General features: G+C 28.4%; 1 protein-coding gene across 5 annotated transcripts; it reads left to right on the plus strand.

The window, feature by feature from the left end:
* The first annotated feature begins 5,122 nt into the window (after window positions 1–5,122).
* On the plus strand, window positions 5,123–11,390 carry LOC108477436 (uncharacterized). Of its 5 annotated transcripts, none has more exons than XM_053023267.1 (9): window positions 5,123–5,239; window positions 5,881–6,667; window positions 7,278–8,755; window positions 8,898–9,156; window positions 9,239–9,445; window positions 9,619–9,792; window positions 10,249–10,446; window positions 10,539–10,649; window positions 10,785–11,390. In XM_053023267.1, exons 2-9 carry the CDS (start codon window positions 5,975–5,977, stop codon window positions 11,115–11,117), a joined length of 3,453 nt encoding a protein of 1,150 aa, XP_052879227.1. In that variant the 5' UTR covers window positions 5,123–5,239; window positions 5,881–5,974; the 3' UTR covers window positions 11,118–11,390. The 5 variants fall into 5 exon arrangements, with proteins under 5 accessions (XP_052879227.1, XP_052879226.1, XP_017635466.1 ...); XM_017779977.2 differs by having other exon boundaries at window positions 5,208–5,429; XM_053023264.1 differs by lacking the exon at window positions 5,123–5,239 and adding an exon at window positions 5,451–5,737.
* The last annotated feature ends 4,116 nt before the right edge of the window (window positions 11,391–15,506 follow it).

Below are 15,506 nucleotides of genomic sequence, written 5' to 3' on the forward strand. Positions count from 1 at the left end.
TTTCAATATTTTTCACGTGTTATTTTTTTTTTGGAGAATTTAAGTATTCAATTAAAAATAAAAATAAATTGTATTTTAATTAATATAAATAAACCATTAAATAATAAATAGACAGATAAAATATTTTTTACACGTTTTTGATAAAGCGCAGCTAAAGCTCAATCTATAACGGCGTTTTTCAAAAAGCGCCACTAATGCCACTAAAGCTCAACACGGTGTTGTGCTTAATTTTTTTGTGGCGTTTTTCAAAAAGCGCCGCTAATGGTTGACCTCTAGCGGCGTTTTTTTAAAAAGCACCGCTAATGTTCAATCTATAGCGCCATTTGTCAAAAAGCGCCACTAATGCCACTAAAGCTCAACATAAAACAACGGCGTTGTGCTCACTTTTTTTGCAGTGTTTTTCAAAAAGCGCCGCTAATATTCGACCTATAACGACGTTTTTCAAAGGGGCCGCTAATGCTTGATCTATAGCGGCGTTTTTCAAAAAGTGCCACTAGTGCTTGATCTATAGCGGTATTTTTTATCTAAACGCCGCTAAAAACCTGTTTTGCTGTAGTGTCTATGATGGTAATATGCTTGGGAATTCATGTTGAAAGTGAACTTTGTTTAGTAAGGATTGATGGTACTGATGTCATGGTTAAATGCTTAGACCATTGAATTAATCATGGTGCTACTATATTGGTTAAGTTATTAAAGTGAATTAATATATATTAATTGGCTCACTAGATGAAATTGGATAGTTCTAGAGTATAATTAGTATGTCATATGGTATATTTTGAGCTCTTGTGTTACAGGTTAGCTTTGTGGGCTTGAGAGATTTGTTTTATGGTGCTTTGCGTAACTTATAGGAATGGTTGGATTAAGTCGTATTATAAACAAAGTACCTACTATTTGTGCTTATACACTTTTCATATATTTGTTTACAAATTTAATTTCAGTTAATAGGGAACTAAAATATGTTAATGGAAAAGATATTGTGTTACAAATTTTGGAATATGTTGGTATGTATTGAAAATGAGATATGCAAAATGAACCTTGAAGCATTATTGGAGAGTTGTGATGAAAGAATGTGAAATTGGAGTTAGTTTTGTGGTATATGTTGTTGAGAATCAATACGAAGTTGTTTTTATATAATTTGTGATTTAGCTTTAGTTTAGGGTATTTTGGATTTGTTTTGCACCACTGAATATTATATGCTTAGTGTGCATAGATTTTTGACGTTAGAGTTTTCTTAGAATCCAAAAAATATTAAAGGATCGTTGGCTATATTCAACCTTCGTAATGCATGTATTAGGAATTTCAAATGTCATTTGTATTTTAAATGTTGGTTTAACCTGGATTTTAAATGTTATTTTTGATATATTTGAACATATATATAAAATATTGGTAACTTGCTTTGGTTGATACATGAATTTTCTAATTAAATTTCATGTTTTATATTTTGTCGTTATCTAATATGTTTGAACGCATGAGACTTTGCATTTTAGACTAAATTTGATATATTAAATGTGTATGAATAGCCTTGGTTATATATTGGTAATGTTTGAGCATGTTTTGGGGTTAGTTTGGAAGGCTTAAACTGTCAATTTTGTAATTTTTCTGGATTTTGAGATGAGGTATCAAAACTTCTTCACAAAGTATTGATACATTGTATGAGGTATCGAAATATAGATCAAGATATCGATACATTATTCTATGTATCAATAAATTGGCTCTCATGTAGCGGAACTTGTACTCATGTAATTGTTTGTTTAAATTTTTGGTTCAAGTATTGATACATTGAGACAAAATACCGAAATTTGTCTTTTGTTTTTTGATATTTTGAGTCTTGAATGTTGTCTTTTAACTTGTTTTATTGTATCTTTGCTTAATTAATATTTAGAACGTATGAATTAATGCTTATAAATGTTATGCAATTGTGATTAATAAAAGTGGATTTGATTGTTTTGGTTTTGTTTGAGGTTACTTCAATAATTAATATGGCATCAATTTTTGGGTTGGGTGTGGATATTTTAACCCTAAATTTGAGGAGATGTGAACCTTCGGCTTTATGCATGGTGTGATTGGTGGGATATGGTGTCCATTGCCAATCTTGACTCTTGATCAACTTAATTATAATAGAAAGTGAAAATGTCACATTTGGTATGTATATTTTCATAAAATTCTAATGTGGTATTTGTATTTTGAAAATGTCCAATGTAGTACTTGAACTATCAATTTGTATTTTATTATGGTACATGTACTATCATAAAATATGTAATGTGGTACTTGTACTTTGAAAATGTCCAATTTGGTGCTTGAATTATCAATATGTGTTTTTATTATTGTACTTGTACTTTCATAAAATGTCTAATGTGGTACTTGCACATTGAAAATGTCCAATGTGGTACTTGAACTATCAATATGTATTTTATTATGTTACATGTACTTTCATAAAATGTCCAATGCGGTGCCTAAGTTATCAATATGTGCTTTGTTATGGTATTGGGTGTTAGCACCATTAATGAATTGCTAAAACTACTTATGAAAATTGACGATAATTTTTTTTCAAATCATCAAATCCACATAGATAATATAAAATTATGTGAAAAATTAAATTAAACAAAAATTAAATTAAATTAAGTTAAAAATAAATAACTAATATGATTAATGAAAAAGGAGTAAATACTAAACTTACATAGAAGTATCTATATTTTATCATTTACTTAATGTTTAGTTATTTGGGTTTTTTAAAATTTAATTTAATTATTTTTTGTTTTATTTAGTTTTCAAATAATATTATACTACCTATGTGAACTTGATGATTTAAAAAATATATTTTACGTGTCAAAATTTTATTAATTGATTTAACAATTTACATATTGAACATTTATAAATTATATGTATGAGATTAGATATTTTATGAAAGTATAAATGATAAAAGAGTGAATTTTGCATGCCTGAACTCGAAATTCTACACCTGTGCTCTGAACTAATATTAAAAAAAAAAAAAATGACCCCAAACCTGTTTCATTTTATTACTTCAAACCCATTCTTTGATTTTTAATTATAAAGCAGTGGTGTATCAAATATTTGCCAATGTGATGAATTCCTCAAATTTTGAGTATTCAACAAATTTGCTTACTCTGAAAAAGTTAGAAGCAATAAGAAAATGTAATGAATTCAAAAAAATAGGCACCAGTAAACAAATGTATATAAAATAATTCAATAATTTGTCCAACATGTTGGACGATTTGAGTCGAAACATAAATAAGGCACTTTCAAAACATAAGCTATTTGTTAGTTGAATTAAAAAGAACACAATCATTTAGGAGTTAAATCATAAATAAAAATATAAAGAGGGTAATATTATAAATATTTTGGAGCGGCTTTACTTTAAACCTAATTTTTAGAATAAAAAATCCAACCTTATCAAGTCAAATTGAGTACAACTTGTTGGATTTGGGGTTTCTTTTCATCCCTAAATGAAATATATAATGATAGTTTAGGTATTATATTAGACATTTTAAAGTATAGAACATTTTATAAAACTGCATGTATCATAATAAAACATATATTAATAGTTTAAGTACTATATTGAACATTTTCAAAATACACATACCGCAATTAACATTTTGTGAAAGTAAAGTTACTAAATTTGACATTATGCCTTAGAAGAGTCGGATTAGAACATAATACTTTTTTTTTCTTTTTGCTTTGTTAGAACATAATACATGTTATAATTAAATATGATGTTAAACTATTATACTAATGTATATAATACGATATGTTTAATGCCTCTTTTTATTTTTATTTAAAATTTTGATATAATATCTATATTTACATTAAAATCATTCAATAGGTGGTAATGCTCTTATTGTAACAATAAATAAAATATAAATTCAAAGATGTTTAATTTTTTATTTAAAATTTGGAAATTATAGTAAAAATAAGTATGCTATAAAAAATCATTTAATTGCTATTTATTTTGTAAGGATGCGGGATTAAATTTAGGAGACAAGTGATCAAGACATGAAAAATAAAAATAAAAAATTTATCAAAATTTAAATTGAATTGATTTGATTGGCTATTGTGCTAGGAAGACTTTGACCAAATTGGAGGATCATTTTTCATTCACAAAAATGGATTACAGAAAAGTCAGTCTTTATTAATTAAGTGCTAATGATAAATTTGATCACTAATATTTTTATATTTTATCAAAATTGTCTTAATTGTATTTTTAAGTTTTTTTTTTATTATCAACTTTTGATATTTTTTCAAACTGTTTTTCTAATGATTTAATGAATAAATGCAAGGTTTCAATCTTTCTTTCTTTTTCAAAAGGTGAACTCTTTCATACGTTTGTTTACTTGAGAAATTTTTCTATTGAGTTAAACTTTTTTAGATAAATACGTTTATTTTCTTTAAATTAAGAATTTTTTAATTTCATATATTGTTTATTTATTTTATTATTTTCCATATGTAATTATTTTATAGGGTTATTTAAGTAATAAATTACATCTAATTAAAATATTCCACATATAAAATTTCACATCATCCCTTAACTTTTTTAACGATACTTTTTATCAAATATGTTATAAAAAACAAAATTGATGGCAAAAAAATACAAAAAACAATTAAAATCATTTTGACAAAATATATAAATGTTAGTAGCTAAATTAAGTGATTAAACTTTAACCAATAACCTTTTAGAATGGAGATTAGATTATTACAAAAATTCGCATGTTTGTATGAATTAATTAATACATTAAAATAGGAAGTTGAAGTTAAAATTTCAAAATTTCCGCACCTTTATTATTAGTTGGCTAACATTAAAATCATTTATAATAATATGGATCAACCAAACACAGTTAAGTAGTGTTATTCAATTATTTCTCTTGATGCTTATTAGTTGAAACCTTGAATAAAGGAAAAATTGTGATATATTATCAGAATGTAGAATGTCTTTCAGAAAATATATAATCCAATTTTTAAACAAAATACGTTCATTTACTAATAATATAATAAATTGACTTTTAAAAAAATTATTACTTCCAGCTTTGCTTATTGACTTTGTCAATTGCCATTCTTAATGCGTTGTAGAGTTGTATTTAGCTTTTTCATAGAGTGGATTCATAAAAACATTAATTGACTTTTTATAACATGAGATGAGATAATAAAATACTTGATTGTCTTTTTACATTCCACTAAGTTAACAAAACAAAGGGAAAAAGAATTGTGGGCAAAAAAAACAAAACCTGTATGTTGCATCCTAAAATTGTGACATTTCTTCACGAGTTCTGATTTCTATAATTTTCAAACACATTGTTCAAAGTTTTGACCCTTTACAATTCAAAATACTAACATTTCCTCAACTTTTGTTTAGTTGTTTTCCAGAAAGAAAATTATTAACATTTTCTTCCTTTGAATTCCTCATCTGCCTCCACTATGTACATTTCAACTCTCTTTTTTCTCTGGGGATATCCAATGTTGTTCTGCTTCTAACTCTATTTTTCCTGAGTTAAATGATGTTTGCATGAATTGGGTTGCTTGTCTTTTTGTCTATATCATTCCTAGTCTTGACCTTAATGATGTTTGCATGAATTGGGTTGCTTTTCTTCTCTCTATTGCTGTTACGATGATTCGTTTTATTTGATTGCAACTGAAGTAATGTTTTAAATATAGATTTTTTTTTTTATAAAAAAAAAGGGTTTAATCTGTACTTTTCTCACTCTTTCTTTCGTCTGATTATCAAGTGGTAGGTTGTTAACTTGTTTTTTTTCCAAATTTTAAATATATTGTTCACTGGTGAAGATTCCCTTCAGGTTCACGCACGCTAATTGTTTTAGTTCGCTGAAGAAACATTTCTAATCTGTTCTTTTTCTTCTTCTCTAAATACAGGTCTTTATGGTTTTCATCAAACTTTAAGGCCTTTTAGCGGATCGTATCAATTAAGATTGAAGCGGGTGTTTCATCCAAGTTCCAAGTTCCAACAATGGTTCTTGGCCTAAGAACTAAGAACAGAAAAGGCTGCTTACATCAGCTTGTTTACACTGTAAATGTGAAGGAGATTAATCCTTGGACACCATTGCAATCACCGCGATCGGCTCAATCTGTTTTGCTACAATGGGAAACTGGTGATAAGAGTTCTGGATCCATAGCTTCTACCATTGATAATGGAAAGATTGCGTTCAATGAATCTTTCAAACTTCCATTAACTTTACGTAAAGAAGCATCTCGTAAGAGCACGAATCATTTGAGTTTCCACAAGAACTGTTTAGAGTTTTACTTGTATGTCTCTCGGAAAGAAAATGTGTCAAAAGCTCAACTTTTGGGATCTGCTATTGTAAATCTTGCTGATTATGGAATTATCAAGGAAGCTATATCCATTAGTGCTCCTTTTAACTTGAAGAAGAGTTCTAGGAACATAGAGCATCCAGTTCTTTATCTTAATATCCAACCTTTTGATAAAGATAGCTCGAGCGCTTTGTCGAAAGAAGTGTCATTAGACAAGGATGGCAGTGAATGTGTTTCTGAATTCATAAATGAAGGAAATGATGAGGAAATCGAGATTGCTTCTTTTACTGATGATGATGTTGATGATCTTTCCTCACGGTCATCCCATATTACTTCTTCTTCTTCTTCTGTTTTCGATCATTCTAGAGAGTCACATATTCAACATGATAAGGTACTTAGGTTCATCATCCTCCTTTTGTTCTTCATTTCCATTTTCATTGAATTGTCTGTTAACTGTTGTCTTTGAATTGGGTTATAAGATTGGATTGGATTTATGAATTTGGCTTGGAGGACTTTGATCCTTGGGCGTTACCATAAGTACTGCTTTTTGAGGACTTAACACCGTCCTACTTAGACACTCATGTATGCTACTCTTAGTAGTGTTAATTGAAATTGCATATATTTTGCACATGCAATTTTCTGTATAGTTACAATTTGTTTAGTTAATATGGGGAATGGGATTTCATCTTGGGACCTTTTCTTAAGTTAAGGGGTAGCTGGTTATTTTAGGCTATGGCTTGGCTTGAAAATCACTAGGAGCAGTAAGATGAGCCAAAATTATATTATAGTGATTAATTTGTAGATATGATCCCTGTTTAACCATTACGCAAACATAGCTATTAGTTTTGGGAACACATCAGATGGTTGTTTCTTATCATCCGCTACCACCATGATTCTATTCTGAGGTCTGTCATAGTTCTGGTTAATTTGGTGGCTGCCAATGTCATCTTAACAAAGCTAGAATTTCTGAATGTTTAATAGCATGTCACTATTGATTACAGAATAAATCAGAATCAGCCACTGGTGGGTTTGAAAGGCTTGGACTCACGCTTCCTTCTGCTGGAACACATGTAAACTCGGGGGTAAGTCCAATTGTTGAAGTATTCAAACAAGTGAATGGCAATACTTCTCCTTCATCTTCAGTGGACTTGTGCTCCAACTCTATGAATCCTGTAACTAATCCTATGGCTATAGTTGCATCCCCGGAGCATGGTGCTACTACCATTCCAGTGGAGACCAACTTAGACCGTGTAAAAGATGAAGATTTGTCCTACAACCCCAAGAATCTTGTAACTTATCCCAAGGCTGATGTAGCATCCTCAGAGACAAGTGTTACCATTCCGGTAAATACGAATTTAGAATATGTAAAAGGTAAAGGTTTATCCAACAACCCCAAGAATCCTGTAAGTTATCCCATGGCTAAAGTTGAATCCGCAGAGACGAGTGTTACAACTCCAGTAGATACGAATTTAGACCATGTAACAGATAACGGTTTGCCCAATAGCCCCAAGAATCCTGTAACTTCTCCTATGGCTAAAGTTACATCCACAGAGACGAGCATTACCATTCCAGTAGATATGAACTTTGACCATGTAGAAGATTCCCATGCCAAAAGAGAGGGTGATAGGAAAGCATTGAGGCATGACCGAAGTCATGTAGACAGATCTTTAAGTCGCATTTCACATGTTGGTCAGCGGAAGGAAAATGAGGAAAAGACACTGTGGGAAGATGAGCTGGATAGCCAGATTTTAAATGCCAAGGAATACTCTCCGCGGGACATGTTAAGTTTTATACAGACTCAAGATTCTACAAAAAATAAAATCACTTGGAGGAGTAACACTTTTGCGTCCAGCTGTGAAACAACTGAAGTCAAAGGTGGCTTCATTGCAAACGATGGACAGAAGCATGTGGCACCTGTTCAATTGCATTTTGACAACAATGGCCTGTCAAAGAAGATCCAGTTTATGGAGAAGGAAAAGGAACATGATATTTCCGAGGAGATCTCTAATGGTAACTCAAGTGATATGCTTAGTGAAAGGGAAGAAACTGTGAACAACTTTTCTAACAGTAAATTTAACTCAGGTAACAGTTATGGGCCACTAAAGAATACTAAGTTCATGGAGAAGGCAAAGGAATCTGATATTCCTGAAGAGATTCATAATGGTTCTACAAAGGATACATGTAATGAAAGCGAAGAAGATTCAAATAGCTTTTCCAACAGCAAAGTTGAACTGGAGTCCAAAATTGAAATGCTTGAACAAGAATTGAGAGAAGCTGCTGTTGTTGAGGCTAGTCTTTATTCTGTTATTGCAGAGCATGGGGGTTCTATAAACAAGGTTCATGCTCCAGCTAGACGACTTTCTAGATTCTATATCCATGCTTGTAGAACAAGTAACCCAGATAAGAGGGCAAATGCTGCTAGGGCTGCTGTTTCAGGATTGGTTTTGGTCTCTAAAGCTTGTGGAAATGATGTTCCAAGGTGTGTTCTTACACTTCCTGTAATTTTTTTCCCTTTTTCCCTTTTAGAAAATGAAACTGGAAGATTTTAGATTCTACCTTCTCTACCAACAAAGATGTTAGTTTGGTTTGCATGTTAATCATTCCTATCCCATTATTCATAGGTTAACCTTCTGGTTGTCAAATTCAATTGTACTGAGAGCAATTGTGAGCAATGCTATTGGGGGAATTCAGCTATATTCTGGACCATGCTTAAATAGTAGTAGCGAGGGAATGGTGTTGGAGGACAACTCCCATCTGCAAGAGGAATGCAATTCAACAGAAAGTTTTGAAGAGTGGGTGGACCCTCGGACGTTTCTACTTGCATTGGAGAAGTTTGAAACTTGGATCTTCTCCAGAATAATTGAGTCAGTCTGGTGGCAGGTCAATCCTTTCTTTTAAAAGCTTAGTGCATATCGTCTTCTCAGTTCATATCTAATGCTATTTCTTCCTATATAATTGCCAGACTTTGACTCCACATATGCAGTCGGCTGCTGCAAAGAGCTCAAGCTCAAGGAAAACATCAACCAAAAGATATGAATTAGGTGATGAAGAGCAGGGGAATTTTTCAGTCAAGCTTTGGGAGAAGGCTTTTAAAGATGCCTGCGAGAGGCTTTGTCCCATTCGAGCATGTGGACATGAGTGTGGTTGCTTATCCATGCTGGCTAAATTGGTATTATGATACATTTTAAGTTATTCTTATTTTATGCATAAAGAACTTGGCCTTGAAGTCTAACCTTGTTTATGTTCATTATGTTTCTTTGTGATATGATGTGGCCATGTCGTTGTTTCTATCATATTAATTTTCATATTGTTAATGTTGTCGACATGCAAATTTGAGATTAGGTCATGGAGCAATTGGTGGGTAGATTGGATGTTGCAATGTTCAATGCTATTCTTCGTGAATCAGTGGACGAAATGCCAACAGATCCTGTTTCTGATCCGATACGTGATTCGAAGGTTCTTCCCATTCCTGCAGGAAAATCAAGCTTTGGGGCTGGTGTACAATTAAAAAATGCTGTGAGTATTTGGTTGCTCTTTCTGTTGAGCTACTTTAGTACTTAATTGCCTCTATGATTCGTAAGTTCTGAACCCGTTTCCATATATTTAAAGAGAAATCCACCCAACTTACATTTTACTGATGTTAATATTTTTATATGCACATCAAAAGTACACATTTTCATATATTCGTTTAATAACTCGTCTGCTGCTGGAGATAGTTAACTGTATCAGTACCTGCGATTCCAGCCTATTAATATGCTTTACCTTCTGCTTTATTTTCTCTCTTTAACTTAACACATGATTTTATTCGACAGTCGGAAATTTCATTCACTTCGAAGAAGTTAAATGCTTGAACCTTGTGATCTCTTGTCCCCCAAATATTTTATTAAGAATTAATTTAAGCATGCAAAAGCTTATTATGTGTTTAACATTTGACTAAGAGGGATCTTTTTTCTATTGACCCTGTGTTGGCAGATTGGAAACTGGTCAAGATGGCTAACTGATCTATTCGGTATTGACGATAATGACGGTCTCGAAGATAGCAACGAAGTTGATGATGACAAAAAAGCAGGATTTGAGGCTTCCTTCAAGGCCTTTGGTCTCCTCAATGCATTGAGTGATCTCATGATGCTTCCATCCGATATGCTTGTCAATCGGTCCCTGAGGAAGGAGGTATAGTTCGGAATCATGTATATATGTATCAACATACATATTTAGTCTTGTATATACGTCATTCTTCTATTGCATCTTTATTCATGTTGAAGGTATGCCCCAAATTCAGCCCACGATTGATCATCAAGGTTCTTAACAATTTTGTGCCTGATGAATTCAATCCGAACCTAGTTTCAGAGGCAGTTTTTGAATCATTGGACGAGGTTTGTCATGACATAACCCCAAAAAGAAAAAGTTTCCTTAAAATGAACTTTCCACTTCTTTTGTCAACCCGGAATCTTCCAAGTTTATGGTGCTGAATTTTAGTTTTCCTGACTGATCCGTGTTCTCGTATTCAGGATATTTCTGAGGTTGGGGACAAATCTATTACAAACTTTCCATGTATGGCAGCTCCAACAGTGTATTCACCACCTTCGGCAGCTTCCCTAATAGGCATTGTCGGAGAGGTCGGAAGTCAAGCCTTGCGAAGAAGTAGATCAGTGCTTAGAAAATCATACACTAGTGATGATGAGCTTGATGAGTTGGATTCACCCATCACCTCGATCATTATCGAGAACCGCAGCGACTCAACCCATTCAAAATCACTGAATTGGATGAGAATGGGAAAGGGAGAGCGAAAAGTAATTCGATATCAATTAATCCGAGAAATATGGAAAGAAGGCGAATGGTAAAATTTCTCAAGTTTTAACCCCCTCCCACTGTTCTTCACTGAACATGGTTTTGTATATAAGTTCATGACTTATAGGCTGGTGTATTAAGTTGTTGGAGTTTAACAGAAATCGGTATTTTCCATCAGCTATTCTTCTAGTTATTAAGAGATCATATCCTCTATGTTATGTTATTTTGCATGCCAACAAAATCAAGCATGTACCGTAAAGCTAACCTTAGACTTAATTTTATTTGCGCGTTTAGTTAATTTTTTCTAATTGAATCATTTTAAACCATCTTTTTATTTTTTAAAATTTGAAATTTTAATCTTAACTAATATAACATTATGTTGTTTGTTCCAGAACCTTTAAGGGCTTTCTAGATTTACCCCAGATAAAATTTGAGAAAGGATGACTCATCATTTTTACTTATCTGTAGAATTGGTTATTCTTCTTTATTACCAATTTATGTATAAATCTACTACCTGTTATAGAAAAAGGATTGGTTAAATGACATTTAAGTTTACTCCTCCAATTTGCTGTATTTTTTAAACATGATACTTATTTTCTAACTCATTATACATATAATCATACATTTGCCCTTAAAAAATGGTTTGCAAATTTTAAAAATAATACCACTTAATAAATTTGATAGTTATTATTAGAAAAAAACTCTTTTGGTTAGTGTAATTGGAGAAGAAACCAATTTCCCTTTGGTTGGTATTATATATGTAAGGTATTTTTAGAAAATGTTAAAACAAGCTAGTTTTTAATTACCTAAAAATGAAAAAAAAAAAAAAAAAAAGGCCATCCAATGAGCACCTTCCAAGCACTAACTTTCCTTGACTCAAATTAGACTTTTTTTTTTTTTGAATGGGATAAATTATACTTCAATTACTTTAGTTTTGTTTCTAATTTTAAGTTAGTCACTATCTTTTATTTAAATTAGAGAGGATTCATCTATATCGGTTTAAAACTATATCTTTTATATGTTTTTATACAATTAATATTTTAACAGTCCAAACATTATATTTTATATTTCATTCATATATATCATATAAGTCAAATTTGATATAGATTAAAATTTTATTACTATTTTTATGAAAAATATTTTCAACCATTAAATAAATACTAATATATACAATTTGATTGATATGATACAAATATCGGATTGGTTTGAAAATCTACATTCATTCCAACCGATAAGGACAATTGTATCGATAAATTCAATGGTTAGATCGTCAAAATATTAGTTGTACAAAGAATATTAGTCAAATAAAGAAATATAATTTTACACCAATATAAGTGAATTCCTCTCCATTGAAATTTATTCAGTTTATTTTTTCATAATTTAAATATTGAGTTGATTTTAAATAAATTATCTTTTATTAAAAATATTTATGTAATTGATTTTTTTTGCAATCAATTCAAATAACTTTTAATATTTCAATATTAAAATTAGTCAATAGTTAATTGTTGAACTTAAAATAAATTTTATATTAGAGAAAATATTAATAATATTGATTAAATTAAATTTATAAATAATAAAAACCTATGAAATAGTAATTTCAATTAGTCCTTATTTATGAGCTGTAAATTGTGGAATATGTTAGTTTTTCATCCCTACATACTAAGATCTTCATAGTTTTTACAATATTAACTTCCTTTTTCTTATTAAACAAGCTATCCTTTAAATTTATTATATAAAATGATTGAGTATATTTTTAAATACAATTAATCTGTGTACTTAATTAAAATAAAATGACTTTTCAATAATCATGCACAATCATATTGACAAGTTAATATACATTATAATATTGCAATGTTTAAATATTAAAAAATTTATGACATTCTAATTAAAATAGGAATTTTAACAACATTTTGGAACAACTTTTGAAGGCTGAGATTGAAGATATTAAATATTAGAAATCAAGAGTTCTTTTTATAAATTCTAATCTTTGACTCATTTGTTCATTTGGAAGAATATTAGTAATTAATTCTTCTTTATTTTAAAATTACTTTTTAATATATATTTATTATAATACAAAATACCATAATTCCACAAATATTTATATTAATTTATTATTTTTCAATATTAATATTATTGAAATGTTACAAAATTTAATAGATACATTCAACCAAATAAAAATTAATAATTAGAATATGATTGATCTATGTTGGTCAATAAATCTATTCATAGATCAAGTTATCCATTCAGATCAAAATATTTGCCCAAAATTTAAGAAGATTTGGAAAATAATATTAAGCCTAAAAATGAGGTCCATTTAAAATATGAAATAACCTTTAAACATTTAAAACTCAACTCATTTTATAATATAATGTTTTATATTATGTTATTTTATATATTAAGTAATTTATAATACATAAAAATTAAATTTATAATAAAATATAATACTAAATATTAAATATATATAATTATTAAATATTAAAATAAGTATAATTATTTATTTTAAAAATTATAAGATATATTTTAAAAATAACAAAACAAACTTAAAATAAACTTAAATTAATTATTTACAAATATAAACAAAATTATAAAAATTTAAATCTATATTTTAAACCCACTAAATTTGGGTAAACATAAACTAAATTCATATCATTTTAGGTCAACTAAAACCTAATTCATTCAAAACTTGAGAAAAATCATTCTAAAATTTCAACTCAACTAATTAACATAACATATTTAATATATTTAAAATTCAACTTAAAATATTTACAACCTAATTTAATTATTAAAACCCTTGAAAGAACTTCTGTTTCAAATTTTCAAAAAGGTACAAACGCAACTTTTTTATTCAAATAACTCAAATAATTTAATTAAGTATTAAAATGACCTATTTTTTTAATTAAACACGAAAATGACCCTAAATCTACAGTAAAAATTGGTGGAGCTAAATTATATGGCGCCATCAACTTGCCACATCAGCAGGGAGTATAAAAAAATTAATTTTTTGGTGGCGCCATGTAGAATGGCGCCACCTTTATAAATACTAGAGAAATACTACAATTTTTAGAAAAATAGGAGACTTCAAAATAATTTTTCATTTTCTGGTGGAGCCAATTTAAATGGCGACACCAAACTGACTCTGATTCTAATTTTTTTTACTTTTTTTAAACTTTTGTCTTTTTAATTTTTTTCTTTTTAAGTTTTATATTTTTCTTATTTTATTTTGTTTATTTATTTTATTTATTTTTATTATTAATTTAAAAAATTGAAATGTATATTTGAAATGTTTTATAATATATATTTTTTAAATTTTAAATATATATTTTGAAATTAATTTTTTAAATTTTAAATATATTTTTAATAATATGAAACATTTAAACATTTAAAAGATATGATCTTTCAAATTTATTATTTGTTTTATTTTTAATAATATAAAATATTTAAACATTTAAAATTTTAAATAAAATTTTAATAAAAATTTAAAATGGTTAAATTTCTTTAAAAATAATTAAAAATAATAATATAAAAATTTTCTATGTAAAATTGATATTTTTAAAGATATTTAAACCTTTTAAAAATTTTATAAAAATTTTATTTAAAATTTTAATGTTTAAATATTATTAAAAATATATTTAATATTTAAAAATAATATTTAAAATTTAGAGAAAATAATTTCAAAATATAATATTCAAAATTTAAAAATAATTTCAAAAATATATATTTAAAATTTTAAAATAATTTAAAAATAATATTTAAAATTTTAAAATATATATTATAAAACATTTCAAATTTTTAAAATTAATAACAAAAAATAAATAAAATAAATGAACAAAATAAAATAAAATATAAAACTTTAAAAATGAAAAAAATTAAAGAAAAGACAAAAGTTAAAAAGAAGTAAAAAAAGTAAAAAAAAAATAGAATCAGCGAGTCAGGTCTAGTCGAGCCATTTAAATTGGCTCAAATCATTTATTTTTCTAAAAATTATAATATTTTCCTAATATTTATACAGGTGGCGTCATTCTACATGGCTCCACAAAAAAATTAATTTTTTATGCTTCCTGCTGACATGGCAAGTTAGTAACGCCATATAATTTGACTCCACCAACTTTTACGGTAGATTTAGAGTTATTTTCGTATTTAATTAACAAAAAATTATTTTGATACTTAATTAAATTATTTGGATTATTTAAATAAAAAACATTACAAATGCTCAAGGATAAACAACCATCCTTCAATACAATCATTGTTAACTATGAATCATTTGTACTTGTATATTGCTATTCTTTAATATTCATCATCTAAAAATATAACACTATATCAAAACATATAAACACAAACACAGTCATTTAACATATTAATTTAAATACCTTGAATTTTGAATTGCAAGTAATATTATGAGGAAAAGATATTTATAGATTTTGAAGTAAATTTTGAGATAAAAA

Source organism: Gossypium arboreum, chromosome 12 (genome assembly GCF_025698485.1).
Source record: "Gossypium arboreum isolate Shixiya-1 chromosome 12, ASM2569848v2, whole genome shotgun sequence".
In the NCBI taxonomy this organism is placed as follows: Eukaryota; Viridiplantae; Streptophyta; class Magnoliopsida; order Malvales; family Malvaceae; genus Gossypium; species Gossypium arboreum.

Coding starts and splice junctions, on each gene's coding strand:
- LOC108477436 (XM_053023267.1), top strand. CDS start 5,975: ATGGTTCTTGGCCTAAGAACTAAGAACAGAAAAGGCTGCTTACATCAG. Junction 9,446..9,618: donor TATCCATGCTGGCTAAATTG/GTATTATGATAC, acceptor ATTTGAGATTAG/GTCATGGAGCAATTGGTGGG. Junction 10,650..10,784: donor TTTTTGAATCATTGGACGAG/GTTTGTCATGAC, acceptor TCTCGTATTCAG/GATATTTCTGAGGTTGGGGA.